This window comes from Coccomyxa subellipsoidea (genome assembly GCF_000258705.1).
Source record: "Coccomyxa subellipsoidea C-169, whole genome shotgun sequence".
In the NCBI taxonomy this organism is placed as follows: Eukaryota; Viridiplantae; Chlorophyta; class Trebouxiophyceae; family Coccomyxaceae; genus Coccomyxa; species Coccomyxa subellipsoidea.
The window spans coordinates 1,893,111-1,912,850 of record NW_005178034.1 but is presented as its reverse complement, the minus strand read 5'-3'; the positions used below and the strand labels follow the sequence as shown (position 1 = coordinate 1,912,850).

The 19,740-nt window shown below is 52.8% G+C and overlaps 5 protein-coding genes across 5 annotated transcripts; 2 read left to right on the top strand and 3 right to left on the bottom strand.

Moving 5' to 3' along the window:
• Positions 1-1,967: 1,967 nt before the first annotated feature.
• Positions 1,968-5,037, bottom strand: COCSUDRAFT_24114 (zf-DHHC-domain-containing protein; the record flags this gene model as incomplete). Its single annotated transcript, XM_005647405.1, has 6 exons — positions 1,968-2,682; positions 3,000-3,191; positions 3,521-3,753; positions 4,187-4,270; positions 4,617-4,706; positions 4,900-5,037. 6 exons carry the CDS (start codon positions 5,032-5,034, stop codon positions 2,571-2,573), a joined length of 846 nt encoding a protein of 281 aa, XP_005647462.1. The 3' UTR covers positions 1,968-2,570.
• Positions 5,038-5,696: 659 nt separating this feature from the next.
• COCSUDRAFT_64037 (hypothetical protein) lies at positions 5,697-10,218 on the top strand (the record flags this gene model as incomplete). Its single annotated transcript, XM_005647404.1, has 13 exons — positions 5,697-5,705; positions 5,946-6,004; positions 6,250-6,343; positions 6,453-6,606; positions 6,891-7,129; positions 7,395-7,511; positions 7,656-7,826; positions 8,027-8,164; positions 8,457-8,633; positions 8,995-9,189; positions 9,587-9,696; positions 9,879-10,013; positions 10,137-10,218. 13 exons carry the CDS (start codon positions 5,697-5,699, stop codon positions 10,216-10,218), a joined length of 1,680 nt encoding a protein of 559 aa, XP_005647461.1.
• Positions 10,219-10,294: 76 nt separating this feature from the next.
• Positions 10,295-12,086, bottom strand: COCSUDRAFT_53699 (hypothetical protein). Its single transcript, XM_005647403.1, has 5 exons — positions 12,022-12,086; positions 11,605-11,715; positions 11,323-11,464; positions 10,993-11,107; positions 10,295-10,758 (listed from the first exon to the last, which is right to left on the bottom strand). Exons 1-5 carry the CDS (start codon positions 12,054-12,056, stop codon positions 10,664-10,666), a joined length of 498 nt encoding a protein of 165 aa, XP_005647460.1. The 5' UTR covers positions 12,057-12,086; the 3' UTR covers positions 10,295-10,663.
• A 1,790-nt stretch (positions 12,087-13,876) lies between these two features.
• Positions 13,877-17,872, top strand: COCSUDRAFT_66452 (hypothetical protein). The gene is made up of 8 exons (XM_005647402.1): positions 13,877-14,318; positions 14,463-14,545; positions 14,645-14,683; positions 14,960-15,181; positions 15,479-15,628; positions 15,922-16,035; positions 16,306-16,518; positions 16,925-17,872. Exons 1-8 carry the CDS (start codon positions 14,069-14,071, stop codon positions 17,042-17,044), a joined length of 1,191 nt encoding a protein of 396 aa, XP_005647459.1. The 5' UTR covers positions 13,877-14,068; the 3' UTR covers positions 17,045-17,872.
• On the bottom strand, positions 17,845-19,730 carry COCSUDRAFT_42485 (UPF0005-domain-containing protein; the record flags this gene model as incomplete). The annotated part of the gene is made up of 8 exons (XM_005647401.1): positions 17,845-17,901; positions 18,081-18,126; positions 18,285-18,394; positions 18,548-18,582; positions 18,780-18,951; positions 19,201-19,265; positions 19,416-19,551; positions 19,686-19,730. The coding sequence occupies 8 exons, from the start codon at positions 19,728-19,730 to the stop codon at positions 17,845-17,847; spliced, it is 666 nt and encodes a 221-aa protein (XP_005647458.1).
• Between the last annotated feature and the right edge of the window lie 10 nt (positions 19,731-19,740).

Genomic DNA, 19,740 nt, shown 5'->3' with positions numbered 1-19,740 from the left:
GCCACCGGCAGCAGAGCCGGAGACAGTGCTACCAGACGCAGAGCACCAGAAGCCAGTGGTGGCAGCACAGGCGCCCAGAAGGACGCGTCGGCAGACGATGGCTGCAGGCGTCTTGGCGCATGTGGCGGCACCTGCGAGGAGCGCGGCTGCACCTGCGCCGCGCGGCAAAGCGGCAAAGCGCGGGCAGCGGGAGACACAGGGAGCGGCTACTCTGGAGCTTGTTGCCGGATTGATGACAATTGGTGAGAGCGCTGCAGAGGAAGCAATGCCGATGATTGCGGAGGAGGCAGCCGAGGCCGATGTTCCCAGTCAGCCAGCCGGACAGGCCGCCGAGTCTGCACAGCAGCCGGAAGAGCTGCCTGTGATCGCAGAGCAGCCAAGCGATGCTCATTCCAACAGGAGTGGCAGGGACAGCATTGCCCCAATGCCAGCCAGGAAAACCAGGCGGCAGACATTGGCGCACGAGATGCCACAAGGCAGCAACGGGCCAGATCTGGTGGGGCAGGCAAGACGGAAGCAGCCCGGCCGCCCAGGATCTGCACGGGCAGCTGCGCCGCAGCTGCTGCGCATCTCAGAAGGTGAAGCGGAAGATGCTTCTGCGCAAGCAACCGAGCCTGCCAGCGTCTTAACAGCTCATGATGAGGAGACCGCTGCAGCAGCAACTACTGCCACAGTGTGCTCTGGCGATCTGCAGCACGATCCGCACACAGACTTGCAGGTGGAGATTGATCCACAATTGGAGCCAGCGTGCCTGGTAGAGCATACCGTGCAGCCGGCTTCAACGGGTGCGAGGCGGACGCGGCGGCAAACAATGGCAGCGCTGGCGCGACCAGCAGGCCTGGGGCATTCGCTGCTCAGCGCAGGTGCTGGCAGGCCGCGCGGCGGTGAGTCGCGGCCGCCGGCGCTGTCGCCACTGCCCGAGGAAGCCGCACCGCAGCTGCGATCTGCTGCACCGGCAGCTTCTGCCGCACCGGCAGCTGCACCCGATGCGCCTGCCGCCGCTGTATTGGACACTTCCAGCCGGCATGGAGACGCGCAGCCGCTGCCTGGCCGCTCCACAAGGCGGCAAACTATGGCGCTCAATGCATCGCTGGCTGCTGCTGCCGGCGACATGGGCTGCCAGCCTTCTGGAGCATCCGCAGATGCCGGCATTGCTCGAGGCAGGAAGCGCAAGTCTGTAGCTGTGGCAGAAGTGCCAGCCAAGGAGCAGAGCAGAAGTCCAGAGCTGCTGGACGACAGGAATGCAGCTGCTGCTTCTGTAATGCATCCGGCAGCCGAAGTAGCAGCAACAGCAAACACAGAAATGAGGGAGGAGTCCCAGGAGGCGCTGCCGCCAAAGCAAGGGTGGAGCAACAAGCGCCGGAAGACTGCGGAAAAGAAGGCGGCAGCGAAGCCTGCGCGGCCGGGCTCCGCATCCGACAAAGAGAACGCCCCTGCTGCCCGTGGACGGCCACAGTCTGGGCGCAGGTGACAACCCTCCTACCAGGCATTCAGAACCACCTGAACTTTCCACTTCTATTTGTCGTGGCACTCTGTGTTGAAGGTGTGTTGAGGTAAGTTGGGGGCATGTGGATGCAGGAAGGGCAAGAGGAAACTGCTGCCCCAGAAGAAGGCAGCTGCGCACACAGTGGAGGCCTTTGGCCAGGTGTCGACTGGGGAGGACATGCCTCTCAGGGCTCTCGCCACCCCTTTGGCACTGCGCACACGCAGAGGCCGCCAGACCAAGACATGACTGTAAGTCCAGTCTGCTGACACTGACGGCATTCGCTGGGCACTGCAACACTGTGTTGTGCCAAACAACTCTCAAGAAGGTTTGACTTGACCTGGACCGCTTGACGCTGTATATTGTGTTTTGCTATCTGGCAGCCGCTGCAATTGAACAGTGGGACAATGGAGTCTTGCAGAAGGACTGGCAGCTTGCACTTTGACAGGTCAATAATTATATCTTGTCAAATACTGTAGTGATTGATTGACTGGACTGGATTTACATGATATAAGAGACGCGTCAGTTGCAGTAAAGCAACAGAACATGTTTCCCTTCATAATATTAGAAATTTGCCAATTAACAACAATTTGGACAGCTTGCTGATCGGCTTGTATCAAAACCACAACTTCTTGAACAAGCTCCTAGATAACGAACAGGTTTTTTCAAACTGCCGCTGGCCATTGACAATACTTGCATCCTGGAATTGCACGTGCGCACAAAACCTCCATGTTTTATATTATGGGCTGTACAGCCATCAAAATCTGATTGTCAACTGGTTGCAACACACTCAAAGAGTGACTTGCTATGAGTCAAACGTCAGCTTAAATACATTTATTCTATGTCAGCCCGCCCAAATATATGTGCAATCAGGCAACGCCATTAAGGGCAAGGGGCTATGTCTAATCTACATGCCAGCTTTTCTCAAACAGCCTGCTAGCTTAGCTCCGCGCTCAAGCCTCCAACTTCTACCAGAAGTGAGAACAAAACCGTCCAGTGAGAACAAAACCGTCCCTGCTATTGCACAAGGCACAACTCTAGCTCCCCTAACCCGTCCTGTGCCTTTTCATGGTACATGTACACAGCACTACAAAGCAGCAAACTCGGTGGCGGTTGAGGAGGGGTGCCCATTGAGTGTGGCATCCAACATCCGCGCCTTCTCCGCTGCTGTATATGTAGGAACCCACCACCGCCAAAACCTGCACACCGGTCAAAATCCATGTCAGTCAAACAAATTCTTAAAGTCGTTCTCAGCATGCTGCGCAAACCGAGGGGCTCGATGATGTGTGTCGAGCAGCCAATGTGGCCTTTGGTCATGCTAGTGTGTGCTTGGAAGCACAGCGGAGAATCACCTACCTGCAAGCCTCCCCACACAATTCTCTGAGACCAGCCTATCATACTCGAGGCTGTAGGACATGTTCGGGCCAGTAGACTGTGCCCCCCTCGTGACATTCGAATCCATAGGCATTGGCTTTGAGCATGCATTGTCATGAAAGGTGGGACATCTACGGTCCACCTGGTGCCAAAGACCTCCTCAAAGTTGCGCCGGGCCCCGCGGTCGTACGGCCACTGTGCGGCTCGCTGCTTCTCAAACATCTCGATCGTGGTGTAGTTGAGCCACACCATGCGCGCATGCATCGCCAGCAGTCCCCCAAGGCTCAGGCTGAACGCCAGGTCCACCACAAACGCTATCATCGTCAGCGCAAACCTGTGCGATCAGCACAGAACACACCGCTCATACCGCTGATGATCTGTGATAGCGAAACAATCTCAACCCTACCTGCCCCATGAAAAGCCAGCCATGGGCGACTCTTGACTTATTTGAGTCTCCTGTTACTTCAAAGAAGGAGAATAAAAGAGCAAGGACACTTTCTCCAGCTGTAGCCACACAGCTTGAGCTTTCTCACAACAATGAAATGCCTGCCATGTTTTGCAGAAGGGTCTCTGAACACAATAAAGAGTCCTGCCTATTCAGACAATGAAGACTGTGCTGGCTAGTCAGGCATGAAGTGAGTGCACGAGAGGGAAGAGGCTGACCTGCCGGCGTTGTCGGGGCTGGCGGCGTCGATGCCCTTGAAGAAGCGCGCCACATCGCCAAGAAGCATGGAGGCGCCGAGCAAGCATGCCAGAAATGTGTAGAAGAGGAAGAGCAGGAAGGCTTTGTAGTTGAGCAGGCCCACGCTGTTGGCCACCCAGACGCAGTAGTGGTCCATGCGCAGCACACAGCGCCCCAGCATGCTGTCGTGGTGCGCCCGCTCCGGCTTCCACGCCTGCCAGGCAGGGTCAGGACACTCGTTAATTACAATTAAGGGATGGTGTTGTCAATCATGGCATGCAGCATTATTAAATTGGTTGCTGCTGAGCCTTCTGGTACTGTTCAGGCAGCAGCAATGCGTGTACACATGCATAGTACGCACACACTGCATTGGGCAGCGCTTGAGGCACGCTTGCTCGAAGATTTCTTAGGACAAGTCCTTCATTATATGAAGCCGGGCTCTGCACACAATGTCTTGGTGCAGGACAAGGGCAGGGTAAGCCTTTCCGGGAGCATCGATCTGACCATGAGCGTACCTTGTGAGCCTTCATGCACCCACAGTGCCAGATCAAGGCACGCCGGCGTCAGCATTGGTGCACTCCGTTGACTTGCGGTTTTTGAGGCTCTGCAGGGACTTGCATGGGCATTCAGCCAGATTAAAAGCGCACCTGGCACTTCCTGCAGTACCGCGGCCGCCCCGTGCCGGTGAGCCCCTTGTCCTGCCGGTGGCTGCCGCTCTCCAGCCTGTCCGCCTCGAGCGCAGCCTCCTGCACCAGCAGCCACTGTTCCTTCTAATGTACAGAATTTACGGGCACAGTGCTCCAGCGCACCAGCTTAAAGTCCCCGTAGTGGTCAAAGGTGAGCAGGACGCCCTTTCGAAGGGTCTGCATATAGTATCACTCATGCTGCACCGTGACCACCTACTGGCCTGTGCCAAGGCAGTGCGCTGTACAATCCTGAAGCTCTCGATGCTGCTCATGCTGTGTCAAGCGTCTCTCTTTATTCGAGGGACACCAGAACAACAGTCAGGGTCCACAGAATTGGTCCATTTCCGGATAGCATTGGATACTCTCAAAATATGGAGCTAAAGCGGCGTACCTCATCAGTCTCGAAAGGAGACCAACCTTGAGGCACCTTGCCAGGCTCCAGTAGGACGCATGCAAAGTAGCTCCATGTCAACATCACAACCTGCAGACCAGATCATCAACGGTAATTCAATGCCGCTGATAGCAATCCTGAGCACCGATGGGTTCGTCCTGTCGCACTCAGCCACGTGTGTCACTGTGCCAGTAGTGGTCCTGAGCAAGCTATACATGCCAACAAGTGGCTGTGGCCATCCATCTCCTGGGAAATTGGAAGGGGAAGGTGATCAGGCGCTCACAAGGAAGAAGAAAAGTGCGAAGGCGAGCAGGCTGGCTGCGGCTGTGCCTGCGCCATCGTGGGTGATCCGTGGTGCATATGCGCTGAGCAAGGCTGAGGCTGTCAGAAGCACGAAGAACAGCACCACAAGGATCATCACCTGTGAAAAAAATGTCAGATCCAGTAACAAAGTGGACAAACACAGCCAAAGCACCTTCAGAAACTTGCGAATGTATGTCAGAAATGGAGAATGGATCTTTTGTATTCTTGAAAATACTGATGATTCAGGATGGAGTGTTTTCCTCAGGACAAGGCTAGCTATGGCTGGTTGGCTCACCTTCCCCAGGTGTTTGAGGAACCATGTGCAATACACGAATGCATTGAATCTCATCTTGTAAATCCTTGTATTATATCGATCTCATGTCTTGTATCGAAAATCAACTGGTGCGCAAGGGAGTACACCGATAACCAATCCCTTCATCCACTATGTACAACATACCCCAGAAATGTGCAGAACTGGTCATACTGGGAGCTGCCAATCGAAAAACCCATCACATCAGACAAGTCTTCCAAGACTGCACCCGCAGTGTATGGTGGATACTGCAGAAAAAGACTCCTCACAAGTCAACGCATGACAATGCAGACTTTTTTTGACGTACAAAAACCTGACCCATTAAAATAAGTGTTTCGGTGTGTGCAAGTCAATGACTTGTCACCGCACTTTAAATTTCTGCAATTATCAGAGGAGACGTGATTTCTCGAGAGCACATCGCCAAGCTGGAGTCCAGCTGGAGCAGAGCCAGACCTGGCAACTCCACCATGCATGAGGTCAAACCAACTGTCATGACTGCCTGACATCGAGCTCATTATGACAAATTGTGTATTGAAGTGCCTTGTAAAGTGTCCAGCATAAATTTTATGCAAGAAGTAACTCAACGCTGAAAACGTGATGTACGATGCTCATCACCAAAAGCTGATGTGTCGTGTCTAGCCTGTATCGATCAAATCCAATCGAAAATGTGTAAGTCTATCCTTTCTTATGTCGGGGAGCTCAGGTTATTGCCAGAGGCACCTTCTTTCGAGCCAGAGATTGACGATCTCGACGCAGAGCAGGACAGGAAGCTCAGGTACGAGGGAGCTCCTCATCTAATCGAGAGGCCTGAAGAAGGATATGTATACGTCTTGGGGCTGGATTCAGTGATGTACATATTTAAATTGAACCTGAGAGCTGCACTTCGCGTTTACACAATTTGTTGCCCACGCTCCAATTCCCTGTTGGTGCCGCATCTCCCTCTCAATTTGATCCTGACGGACAAACCTATGCTGCGACAATCATCTTACCACTGTCCAAGATTACAGATTCGGGCTGCAGGGAACTTGAGGACCTTCACTCTGGGGCCATCAGGAAGGGGGCTCTGCCAGACAGCCGCCCAGAAGGCACAAAATCTCCCCAAGACGGAGATTTGGTGAGCTTAGACCTGCAAACAGTACCCCAGATGGCCTATTGCACCACCTCGACCTCGACACCACGCTACACATGCTGTAGATCTACTTGAAATTGATGCCCCTTTGCAGGTGTACTTCCACCTGACGGTGCGGCGAGAGGATGACAGAGTGGTGGAGACTACGCGGCTGTCTGAGAGTGGGGTGGAGGGCTCTGGAGTGCCCAGAGCTTTCGTGCTGGGCGAAGGGCTGCGCGCACCCAGGGGATGGGAGCTCGCTCTCTATGGTGCGCACAAATGCTGCTCAATGGACTTCTTGAGTGCATGCCAACACAAGCAGCCGCATTTGTACTGTGGGATGCCAGTGAGGCTTGTCCCAGATGCCACTTGCATGCACAGCACAGACTGTATCATGACTGGTGGGAAGAATTTCAATGATCCTTACAGGTGCACCCGATTGCAGACATGAGGTTTGAATTACCTGAATGCCAATTGCATGCACATGGACAACGTGTAATGATAGGTTCAGAACACAGAGTTAAATGATTACTTTTGGATGCACCGATCGCAGACATGAAAAAGGGAGAGAAGGCGCGCTTCATCATGACGCCGGAGTACGGCTATGCGGGGAAGGACTGCCGAGTGCCGCCGCCGGCCGGCTGTGCAGCGGACGCCGCATTTGTGTTTGACATCCACCTGGTTGACTGGTATGGCAAGGACGAGGTCCGCGTGGCGTCGGATGACGGGGATGTCTTCAAGCGCAGCCTGTGCGAAGCAGAGACCTGGGAGACCCCCCGAGCGCCCTTTGAGGTTCGTCTTTCTATAGCAATGCCTTCGCAGTGTCTTGCTATGTTTAGAGAGCAGTCTGGTCGTTTGGATATCCAGAGCAGAACACAGGAGATGACGTGCACCTTTTCGTGCACATGTGCGTGGTTCTTCTGGGGTGTTCTGCAAAGGTCTTAAGGATTGCAATCCTTTGCTGGCCGAAGTGCTGGTCATGAAAAGCAAAGCCCGCTGCCACCACAGACAAGATGATTGATGTTATGTAAATGACAATCTCCACTGACTTGTGCAGGTTGAGGTGACCTGCACGGCGCGCGTTCCCTCCAGCAGCGGCCGTCAGGGAGAAGGGCGCACCTATTTCTCAACGCCCCCTGATCAGCCGCTGTGCTTTGCCATTGGCGACGGCCAGGTCAGCTACTTCACTTATGCCCTTGCAGCCTTGCGGGCCAAGCACCAACAGCAGCGACTTCACACGCGTCAGTTTGTATGTGATGCAGGCTTAGCATGCAGTAGGTAAGGTACGCATGTGTGAATCAAGTTACATGGTATGTAGGTACCGAGCGGGTTTGAGGATGCGGTGTGCTCGCTTGCCAAGTTGGAGCGTGCAATTGTGAGCTGCCCTGCAGCCAAAGCGAGGCCGAAAGGCCCTGGTGGCCTGGTTCCGCCTCCCCCAGATGGAATTGACAGAGTGGAGCTTGAGCTGCAATTGCTCTCAATGCTCCAGGTGCTGACTTCTGCGATGTTTGGCTTTTTTCGTGGTGATGATTTTACCTCAGATTCTTTGAGTTCCCTGCTGCTCTGCATCTGACGCTGGAGGCTTTTACCAGCTGTATAGTCTATGTGCAACTGCAGCTCTCATTTCCAACCATTGCAAAAATCCGCCTGTATCATAAAGAAGCCTGACAGGTCTAATTCGCTGCCCAGGTGAGGGACATGACGGGGACAGGGGAGGTGACAAAACGGAGGGTCATAGAGGGCAGGGGAGAGTTTCCAGTGGACTGCCCGCTCGAGGACTGTGCGGTCCGCGTCCACTACAAGGCGACTCTGGCCGGCACAGATAAGGTTGACTCCCATTTTCTGGAATCTTTGGACACTGCCGCGTATTCTCAGCTTAACGCTGAAATCTAAGAGTTCTTTTTTCTTGTACATGTCTTCTACGCTGCTGTAGGGGGTAGGAATCGTTGCCTGTTCACCCAATTCTTTTGGGACCCACAGCCTGTGCTGCACAGCGTCCGACTTGCTTGCTGGTAGGCTTGACGCAGAATTCTCGCAATGCAAACAGTGCCGACCATCTGTGGGCAATTCAAGACTTCTTGCACTGCAGCAAGTGGTAGGATGTTGCGCGTAATTTTAGGTGCTGCATGATACGCGGGGGCCTGATGGAGCAGCGGCACCGCTGGAGTTCAACACGGGGATGGATGAAGTGCCGGAGGCGATTGACATGGCGGTGCGGCTGATGACGCCCGGTGAGACCTCCCTCGTCCGCACCGCAGCTCGCTACGGCTACGACGGCCGCGGCGACCGGCCAGAGGTGCGCTGCGCTTCCCGGCACCTGACTGCAACCTGCCGTGATGCATGGGAGACTTGCTTTGTTGGGGTAGTGCTCAGCCGTTGTGACGGGGGGTGAACGGCGTTGCTGTGCTGCTCAGTGCATGCTTACATTGCAAAGATAGGACGGAGCAGATGGTTAAGGGAGCACCAGATGTCGGTAGAATAAAGCCCATCGGCTTGCCTCACTGGAATCAACTGCCTCACGCCGGATGGTTTCAAGTGCAATTAGATTTTTCCTGGTAATAATTTAAGTGTACAAGCACACTTTGGGAGATGGTGGCGTTCTTGTTGCCTTCACAGAGTTATGGGGAAGGCTAATGCTCCTTGCGGACAAACGACAGGGGTGCCCAGAGGGTGCGGAGGTGGAGTTTGAGCTGCAGCTGGTGGACTTTGACAAGCAGCCCAACTGGCACGCGATGAGCGCGGACGACAAGCTGGCGCGCGCGCATGCGCTGAAGGACCAAGGGAACGCCATCTTCCGGACGGGCCCAGCGCAGTACAGCCGCGCCGCCGCCAAGTGGGCCAAGGCGCTCAAGGTCCTGGACAACGCCTTTGACATGGACACCGAGGAGCAGGCGCGTCCCTGCCAGGGAGCCAAAATACATTTGTAACTCCGCAAAAAAATCCAACTGTTGCTGCATGACGTTCGATTGTGAAGCAGCCTTTCCTCTTATCTCCCTGGCGCTTGCTTGCTTGATGTCTGCACATCCGTTTTCCTAATTTGAATGATTCGAAATAATATTCTATAAGAAAAGACATAAATTCAGCATGCATGCGGTCCCCAAAGGCAGGCTGGGGCGTTAGATGTCTTCGGCAGGAATGTTCTCGATGGATATTCATAGACTGTATGGCATGTTACCAGAAAAACATGTTGTCCTCGGTTTGCCTTCAAGAGGCACATAGCGTTTCCATGTATGCGATGACTGTGTGCAGTTGGCGGCGGCCAGCAGGGACAAGGTGGACTGCATGACCAATCTGGCGCTGGTGGCACAGAAGGAGCGCCGATTCACAGACTGCTTCAAGTGGTGTGAGAAGGCCCTCAGGTGAGCTCTGTCAGACCGAAAATCTCCTTGTAAGAGAAGGAAGTCTTGAGCTCTTTCTGTTCAACCTCCCCAATATTATACGGGTGTTCTGGCCTGGAAGAGAGCAAGGTGATGCCTGCAATCAATGCGTCAATGGCTGATGCATGGGGTCCTCATGACAATTGGGAGTTTATGTGCAACAGGGAGGTCACGGATCACCCAAAGGCGTTGTTCAGGCGAGCAACGGCAAATGCAGCATTGATGAACTACGAGGCGGCACGAGAAGATTTTGAGCAGTGCAAGCAAGTCTGCCCAGTCATGGCCAAGGATGTGGACAGGTGTGTTCTACTATCAGTCGATCTGTTGCCAGAATCATCTTTTCAAGTCAACACAGTGGCAAGGACCCAGACATTGTGTGCTCTGAGGTGTTGTTCTCATCAAGTTGCTGTGGCAACTCGTAGGGAGTTGGTCCTCATGGAGAAGCAGCGGAGAGAGGCTGACGCAAAGCATAAGCGGAGTCTTCTGGGCTTCTTGAAGAAGTGAACAAGTTTCTTCACTCAGTGACCAATTAGCATGACGACTTGGCCCGGGCTGCTGGAAAATTAGCATGGTTTTATATACTGCCTACTTTCGTTTACAAATTGAGTTGCTTCAGAAATGAATGCGAATTTGTTTTAGAATTTTAGAATTTTAGAAGACCTCAGCACTCACATCCATGAAGAAATCGCTGTCCTTGCATCATGCCAAATTATAAATTCATGCATGCAGATATATCACCATCAGCCGACTGTCAATTCCAGGCCGGTTTCGCTCAATCTCTCCGGTTCAACTTGAGTCAAGTTATTCTGTAATCAAGAATACCAGTATTCCAGACAATTTTGCAAGCCACTGGCCAACCAGAATTCCATTCGATGCGATTCGGTCAAAATATTTCAAGCTCATCATGATCTTGATTTGCAACCACCTTGACAGCTTTGCAAAGGCTGAATCACCGCTGCTGTGTCACTCGTCTGCTCTCCTGACCGCGCTCTCCCCCATCTCCTGTACTTCTCCCCCATCCTCGGTCGCCATTGGATGCTCGTCCTGCGGCAAGACACCATGCCTGAGTCCTTTTCAGTTTGACAAGGGTCCCTCGGAGCGGGTGCATCCAGGCGGGCCGCAGGGTGATCCCACACCGTTCACATTGTCTTGATTTACTCATACAAAGCTTGATTCGACAGTCGCATGTCTTGTTGCATCTTTGCAAGAGAATGGAAGCCCATTCTACATGACAAAATGTATTCTTGTGCATAGAGACACTGCAGATAACGGCCGCACCTCGGCCCCTGCCGCCGCCGCCGCCGCGGCCCCTTCCTCGTTGCCCGCCCCTGCCGCTCTGCCGGCGCCCCCATGAATCCACCGAGTCTCCACCCGTCCAAATCCGAGGCAGACCCTACAGCGCAAAATGCCCCTTAAATGGGCGTCTCTCGCATCTTCTGCAGCCAATCCCCCAATCCCAGTGCTCCAAAGGATAGGTGAGGCATCTGCCGGACTGCCCAATTCTGAAGATGGGTCCCCAAGGATCTGCATGACAGAGTCACACAATACGGTATACAACTTGAACATTCTTGTGATTTCTCTTCTGAGATGAGAGAGAAAAAAGTGCACCTTGATGGCGTTTCCTGTCGGGGAGGTGTAGTAATCGGCACCCCTATCGCGGGAGTGCACAGATGGCAGGCTGTCAAGCCAGGCAGTGTATTTACTGTCCAGGTTCCACTCGTGCGCGCCATCCTGCAGTAGCTTCAGGTACCTGCAGGGTGCCAGAACAGGCAATGGTGAGTCAGCGCGGGAGTATGACCGTATGTAACTCCTTGGGTCAGCTGCAGAGGGTAGGAAGGGCAAAATCATTTGCCACACATCAGCCGCGCAAAGGTATGGTGAAATACACACCTGTCACTGGGAGGCATGCCTTCTTGGATCAGCAGATCAGGCGGTGAGATGAATGCCAGGGCCCTAACACTTGGCCGGCCATCATACGCCTCCACATCCACCTCTGTAGGCCTGCCAAAGAGGAAGGAAATCGATTTTGTCCGCCCTTTCGTGACCCATCCATGATCAAGGTAAGCTGAGAAGTTCATTGTAGGTGATCCCTTTGCGCTGCGGCCTTGCGCTGAATTATTGTTTGGGGGTATGACGAAGAACATTGGTGCATAGGGAGCAGGATGCGAAATAAATCCAGTCATCAAAAGCCGGAAGTAAATTGGCAGGTGCTGGTCCTGTCATCAGACAGCACTGCAACAGTTTCGCTCTAAGCAGCAATACTTGCAGCGCAGGACATTAGATATTCCGAAACACTGAGCACCTTACCTGTACTCGTGTTCCATGTGGGTGAGCCTTGCCATGTCCACTAGCCTTATTCTGTACAGTATCCCATGCACACTGCCTTGATTGCCCTCATTCACCATCAGATTTCCCATCGCCCCCCTGCACATTGTGTATGAGATCTCGTCAATTGCAGCATGCAGTATTCATCCCTTGAAAGCGTTCCCTTTCCACAAACATTCTGTCCTCACAAAACCTGGTATTCAAATTATCGCGGAGCAAAGAAGCCCAATATTTTTGAGAAACAGCGCCACCAACGCCTGTTAGGAGTAGCACCTGTGATTGAAAGCGAGGCGCCAGCCTTGTAGGCAGCCGGGTACTGATTCCAAGGGCTGAATGCCGCGCGATCCAGTCAGCTTGCCGCTGCACATGTTTGCGCCATAGGCAAAATACCACGCTCCTTCTCGTTGCGTGCCTAGGCCATACTCTGCTACCTGACACACCCACGCAGCAAATATGATCTGAATAGCTGAGAGGCTGACACTTGCGATCACACCAAGATGTCCTGATTATGCGTTGAACAGCCCTTACTGCAGGAGAATGGTTTGCGTCCGGCGTATCCAGCTCACCTGAGGTTCAGGCATTGGAGGCTGTAATGTAAAGGATGCCACGTAAGGGGCGTTCACTTCTCTCACAGGCCCATCCCCGCCCAATGGCACAGTGTACCTTACCACGAAGGGTTCCATAAATCCTGCTCTGCTCAGTATGCAAACACTGCCGACAGACCACTCTTGCGGCGGCCATGTTGGCTCCAGAAGCTGTCATGACAACACAGAACATTGTGAACAAGAGGCTCGTCACACTCCTTCATGTGCAGCAAGGCTGCTACAGCATGCCAATGGCAATCTATGCATACGGGGGCATACGGGGTGTGCTATCAACATTCAGCCCTGACAGAGGGGAAAGGCGTACAGCAAGCCTGCCTGCTGTGCTTTGCTTGCTTCTGCGGGGGAGGGCCACTGGCCCAGGGACAGGTGAGGAGAGAAGGACGTGATCCCTCTGGATGGGTCACTACTCAAGTCTGTGCATTCAGGGAATGTGGCCACCAGGGCGGCCTGCAACTGTATGAGCTCCCCACAGCAGGGGTCCAGCCACAATGTGCAGCTGCGGCCGTGCTCAAAACAACGCAGGTCTGCCAAGCGGACCTGCACATTACCATTGGATCGAGCAAGCTCATGGAACGCATTACATGCATTCCACAATCGATGCCAATACAAAGGATTGCAAAGTCACCTTGAAGGCACTGATGCCTGCGATGGCGACTCTCGCAGCTTCAGCAGAGCTCTCAAATGCGGAGCCATTGTCCTCAACGAAAGGATAGAGGAGATTGATGTGGGGTGGCCACCTTGTGAACGCCAAACATATACATAAAATTTGGCAACCGCGAGGTAGGTCTTTGTGTAAGAGTTCGTTGCAGCAAGCAGATCCCAAGCATCGAGGAGCCAACCTGAGGAAGCTCTTGTCGTTCCGAGATCGGATCACTTGGATGTCGTGCCAAATATGGCGTGGTGGCACGATGGCTATTGCACACTTGTGATCTTTTCTGACATTTTCAGCTGTCACTGGGACACTAGACATGTCACGATGAGACAATCTAGTAGCACGAAGTGCAGATGTGAATGGAAACATGCGCCTGAGCATAGGAACATACAGCTGAGGGGCAAGATAACGCGCAGGAACTCCAACAATTCATCATCGATTTACAAATCAATTCCTCTTGCTTGGAGCTTGATCTCCTGCTTTTCGGTCGCATTCAGAATTGCACGTGTGTGAAACTTTTCGCACGTGCCGGCGGCAAGGCTTTTCCCATTTTTGTGAAGGTTCAACGCAATCGTGAGTTATTCAAATAGATCAAGATACTTGAGAGCTTACATCTCAGATCTTTGCTACTGACTTGAAGGTCAGTGTATTTTTCTGTTGCAGAATTGGGTGATTGAAGACGTTCTTGAAGGACCCTCCAACTTTTACACGCATTACCAGCAGTGACTTGGCTTTCTAGGTGCTGGGAATAATTTTATATCCTTCCTGAGTTATGCTGAGTGGGCGCTGCACCTCGCTATCCTTCGACAGGTGTTCCGAAGCGAAGTGCGCAGGTGCTCGCGCCTTGACCCGCGGGGTCATCAGACCTGAGATCAGAAGTAAGTGCGCATCTTCACATGGCTTTCCGAGCCTTAAGAACCTGTCTGTGCCTTCAAATACCCGCCGTTCTGTCTCTCTTGTAGCACGATCCTCATCAGCAGTAGTGGACTCTGGAGGTGGATCGACTACCGGCGGAGGCTCAGGTGCCACTGCTGCCGCATCTTGAATGCCTTTTCGTTTACATGATGCCATCAAACACCCCCGATTAGAATGGGGACCCGTATTCCGCAGTATCAGCATAGGTCTCACAGAGAGCGAAAGAGCACTAGAGACTGTCCTTGGACCAGGTGGTGGAGTGGAGGCGAGGAGGGTAGCGGAGGAGGAACCAGACGACGACTCTGGGCAGGACACTGATGAGATCCTAGCACAGGTGCAGTTTTACTGACAAGCAAACTGCCCACCGAGAAGCTCCTCTAAAATGTCTCATTGGGCATGTTCACCTGCGACTGAGACTGACTGCTCTGTGCAGGCTGATACCAGCTTTGAGCGGCTCCCCAAGGACCTCCAGGCATGCCCCCACTCTCTCCCACATGCTCACCTGCTACACAACAACAGGCTTGTGCATGCAGATACCCGCTTACATGCTCTGATGCACATCAAGCTATGTTTTCACAGCCAAAGGGTGCATTCTCTTGTCTATGTTGCATTCAAAAGCACAGCTGCAATGCACAGGTCTAGTTTCCATTGTTGCTATTGCAATTGTCAGCAATGCAATTACCAGGGCTTGTCTCCGCATTTTCCATCCACCATCTGCCTAATGGTTTCTGATTTGCTTCATGTCCAGGATGCGCTGGCGAGGGGCGCCATGTCAGCGGCGGAGCTGCGGCAGTGGCTGGCGCTGGCGGCGACGCCGCTGCTGGGGCCGCTGTGCACGCTGTGGCCGGCATTCCGCGACCGAGTGCTGGGCAACCCGCGCTTCCTGCTCGTGCTGGCGGTCGAGGAGGTCATCGGATGCACGGCCAAGACCATCGCTGAGTACCGCGTGCGCAAGGAGGACTTCTGGAAGGTCCGCCTGGCGGCTGTTTCTACAAATGATTGGCCTGATCACATGCACCTGGCCTGCTTGTGAAGCTATGGTACTAGGTCCCGAGCTGTCAAAATGGCCCTCTCTATGTTTAATGAATGAAACCAGGGCTTGCCTTGTCGATTAATCCTGCAGCAAAGTGTGTACATGGAGAAGATCAGCTGGCTTCATGTCCATCAGCTACTTGCAATGATTCAAGCTGCATTTCTGTGAGGACTTCCTGACAAGGAATATTGCGCAGAATGTTTTAGGCCAAATGTGAGCTGTTCTCTTGTGCAGGAGATCGACTTTGTGATGTCGGATCTGTCGCTGGAGATTATCGGGGACTTTGCGATTGTGTGGCTTCTGTCGCCCAAGAAGGTCTTCACTGCCGCGCCCACCAGTGCCATTGGGCGCATCACCTCAAAGCTGCCCGGCCACGCTCTCCAGGTAATTTATTTACAGCATCTCTCAGAAAGAACAGCTAATTGTCAGCCTCTTGGGCTTGGAATGTCTTCAGAAAAAATACAGACGGCTAGCAGCCAACTTAATATTTTGGATAATTGTAAAGGGTTGGCTATGAACCACCCCGGCAAGCATATGCTTTAGAGTGTCTTTCGCAAGCCCTCCCTGCAGGCTGTCATCTTGAGCGTTGGCATCTTCTTTTACGTCGCGTCTGTGCCATCAAGACCGTTTGGTACCGGATGGCGATGATCTGAAGTGCTGCTGGCCGATGCATGCAGATTGGCAGCTTCTCGCTGGCGCAGCGGCTGGGCACCATGCTGTTGCGCGGCACCCAATTCTTTGGAGTGGGCTGCCTCGCCAGCTGCCTGGGACACAGCCTCACCATCTTCCTAGTGCGCTTGTCTTATGCCACCAACCATCATGTCTATGAGGCTTGATCTGTCTGGAACCTGATTGGAATGATGACCAGGATGGCTTAGGAAGAACGTAATGGCAGCTGTGCTCAGTGTCTGCGGAAGCATATTTTTAAGAAACGCCAGTATTGATTCGCGTAGGAGCAGCGCATCACAGCGCCATTGCATTGCACTTGTTTGGAGGGACTGGGGAGGGCCTCTTGAAAAAGGGGGCCATCATTGATGCCACTGCTGTGTTCCTGTGTGCAGGTGAACAGGAAGAAGAAGGCTGTGCTGGTACTGAGGGAGGCTGACAAGGCGGATGCAAAGAAGGAGGGGAGGCTGGCGCTGCTCCCAGTGGACGAGGATCCCGTGAAGGAGCTGGCGCCCGTGTGGGACAACAGCGTGGCATGGGGTGGATTCATGGCCACGTCAGCAAACCTGCGATACCAGCTTGTCAACGGTATCGAGGACCGCATACTGGTACAGCTCTTACTGTACTTCTTGTTGTATGTATCTTCCCACTCTGATCAAGTCACGGGGTTCTGAGCAACATGCATGAATGTGCCAGGGATATCAGCAAAATGCCCTGCTTTGTACAGATCATCTCTCTTCATTTAATTTGGTAGAGCCCTGACTCTCCGCATGTTCCTGCTTTAATCAAGCCGCGCAGTGATTAGATGCATGAGTGTGTGCCATCAACGTCACCAGAATGCCGTGCCTTGCACATATGTCATTTCGTGCTGCTGCATATGTCACTTAGGTGGCATGCTTCAGTCATCCCGGCAGCCATATGGGCACCTTGCCTGCGTGGTTTCTCAGCGTAAAAAGTCAATACAGTTTTGTTACGATCTGCAGAGTCATTGAATTCCTTCTTTGGTGTGCACAGGCGACCCTGGTGCCAAATAAGGTGCTCAACAATGCGCTGACTGTTGTCATGCGCTTTGGCAACACCTGCCTGGGCAGCGCGCACTGGATTTGGACCGCCCAAAAGGCCGGACTGCAGTGATTATTGAGTCTCTCTTGGAGCACAATTTTGACTTCGAAATAAAAATTCTGAAGACTGAGAACACTCCCTTGGTTGAGCAAGGCCTTAGGGTGTCAGCAGGGAGCTGTGAGAAGGTTGGGCTAGCGAGTTCAACTGCAAAGTTTGCAGTTCCACCTCACCTAAGCCTGAAGCCCTGCAGCTCGCATCCGAGAAGAGAGTGCTCGAGTGGTCATGCAATCGAAATTTTTGGCATTGCAACAAAATGCTGCATTTTTAATTCCTTTCCATGATTGTGTCCTGCTTGCTTGAAGACTGCGGATGTATGATAGGCGGCAAAGCAAGTAATCCAGGAGCATGTTGTCAGCTACGCTGAGTAATGTATATCTCACAAGCACATTCCATTGAGTAATGGATGACCTACTAGACTGGAAGGGACAGCAAAATAAGCAGCAGCAAGTGCTCTTGTCATTCAGAGCCATGGCAAGCTTGCTGTGCAGATCGACAGTCACAACACAATATTGTATTACTACAACATAGTATTGATACAGTCTTCTGACACTTTCACAGGGCGCATATGTGCACAATCTAAAATAGCATCCCAGACGTGCAATGCATGTCCACTCTGCTGCCTGCTTTTGCCCGAAGCTGCCATAAGATCGTCTCTGTCCTCTGCATGCACCGCATGGTAAAGGGCAACCTGACATCTCCTTTAGCTGGCAAGGCATCTGGAGACTTGCAAATTGTGATCCTGTTACGGATCAGGCTTGGCTTGGCACATTCCTATTTTACAGCTACAGCGGTCTCCAATGGTGGGCTGCATTTCAGTTGCGGTTGTTGCCGAGGAGACGCAGGAGGTACAAGAACAGGTTCACAATATCCTGCGCAATACCCAATAATCAGATGCTCCTGACTGTCTGGCTGGCAGCAGCTTAAGGCTGAAGCATGCAGCATCACAGCCACATTGGAAGTAAAGATGGACACAGGCATGATTTCACATTTGCTGACATCTGAATCCTGTGTCTTCTTCCTGAACAATGTCAGTGGGATCAGAACGCACCAGATACAGCGAGACAGAGGCCATGATGTAGTCATCCAGATCGTGCCTGCAAAAGAACAGGAGTGACACCGTTAAAGAAATACAGAGCGCCAAGCCACTGGTGAATTCAATCACGACCCAGGAAAGGATGCAGAGTACAAACAGAAAGGGCCTTCTGCAAGCACGATGTTCAGACGCGAGTTTAGTGCACAGGGATGCCCTCACCTGGAGATGAGGTTCTCAGTGTCAAAGACAATGTAGCCGCTGAAGACTATGGCGCCCAGCAGCGCAAAGACTGTCTTGCCCGGGCCGCCAACATAGGCTCCAAAAGCCACCTGCATGCCCAGCACGCGATATGATTGCAAGCATTCGGAAATTTGATTCACTGCCGCCTGAAAAATGTATCGTAGGAGATACAAGAAGTTTTAGAAATGACAGAGTACGAAAGCAGTAACACTGCAGACAGACAAGGGCACTGTATCACCCACCTGTATGATGCTCCAGAGCACCATCGCCGTCAGCGCTGCAAGCACCAAACAAGTTAGACATCATCCCAAGTCACAACATGAGTGCTCTGCAAATCTGAGGCACCATCCGGCAAGCCTACAACTACGGTCAAAACAGGGCCGTGCACAAAAAAACTTATATGATGCATGTGCAAGACACTGTTATTGTGTCAACTTATAAGGACGAGGGAAGCGGTGACTATGTCAAAGTCACCTGCAAAGAGGATGGGCCCCAAGCGCTGGAAGCTGTAGCCCTTTCTTGCGGCGTGGAAGGTGTACGTAGTCAGGCCCAGCACTATGGCCGCTGTCAGGCAGAGTGCCTCCAGCACCACAGCCGGCTCATAGACTGTGCAGGCAGTGCCCACGCCCACGGACAGGGAAGCAGTCTGCGTACAGCACACACCCGCAGCAGTCAGCACATGGCAAAAGAGAAGTCAGTGATAGCATGCGCAGCCCCATAATGACACGCTTCACCACTCGTCAAGGCATGGGTGTATCCATCGCCAATGTGAAACACTTGAAGGGCGCCAAGCATGCACTGTGCACTTGCGCATGTAACAGTAAACGCCACAGGGCATGAAGATGTGCCAAGACAATAGTCTGAGAGAGTTCACGCAGGAGCTAGGCAGGCGTACCCAGAGGGCGAGGATGATCAGGTTCTGCGGGTGCTTCCTTGAGTACATGTAAAGTGGGATGAGACCTGTTGCAGGAAACCAATCCTCAAGCCATGCGCGCTCAAAACACTGATGAGTGCATTTTCTTTCACAGCAATGATAGCATGGAGTTGATGGCAAAGTCTGAAATTTTTAAGTATGTTGATAAACTGCAAGGTCAGGAGATTTGAGCGTACCAACGAGGGGCAGAACGGCACAGGTGATCTGGAACCACAGGCTGGTTGTCACAAAGCCCCTGACAGGAGGGACTGCAAGGATTGTGCCAGCTACGATGGCTGTGAGGACCAGTTGTGCTGAGATGATGCCATACACCTGTCACGCCACAAGGTTCATAAGATTTCCTCCTGGTGAAAGCAACACCAAGGCGAAGCAAGAAAGCAGAGCTAATCACCAATGCTCGCAAGTCTCTGTCCTATTGGTGACCAGTGAGTATTTATTTATTGTACCTTCTTGATGAAGCCCCATCGAAGCATATTGTCTGTCCTAGACATGCCTGGCACA

Coding starts and splice junctions, on each gene's coding strand:
- COCSUDRAFT_53699 (XM_005647403.1), bottom strand. CDS start 12,056: ATGGCAAGGCTCACCCACATGGAACACGAGTACAG. Junction 11,465..11,604: donor GGCATGCCTCCCAGTGACAG/GTGTGTATTTCA, acceptor GGCACCCTGCAG/GTACCTGAAGCTACTGCAGG. Junction 10,759..10,992: donor CGGCGGCGGCAGGGGCCGAG/GTGCGGCCGTTA, acceptor GTCTTGCCGCAG/GACGAGCATCCAATGGCGAC.
- COCSUDRAFT_66452 (XM_005647402.1), top strand. CDS start 14,069: ATGCTGAGTGGGCGCTGCACCTCGCTATCCTTCGACAGGTGTTCCGAA. Junction 14,319..14,462: donor GACTACCGGCGGAGGCTCAG/GTGCCACTGCTG, acceptor TCCTTGGACCAG/GTGGTGGAGTGGAGGCGAGG. Junction 14,546..14,644: donor CTGATGAGATCCTAGCACAG/GTGCAGTTTTAC, acceptor TGCTCTGTGCAG/GCTGATACCAGCTTTGAGCG.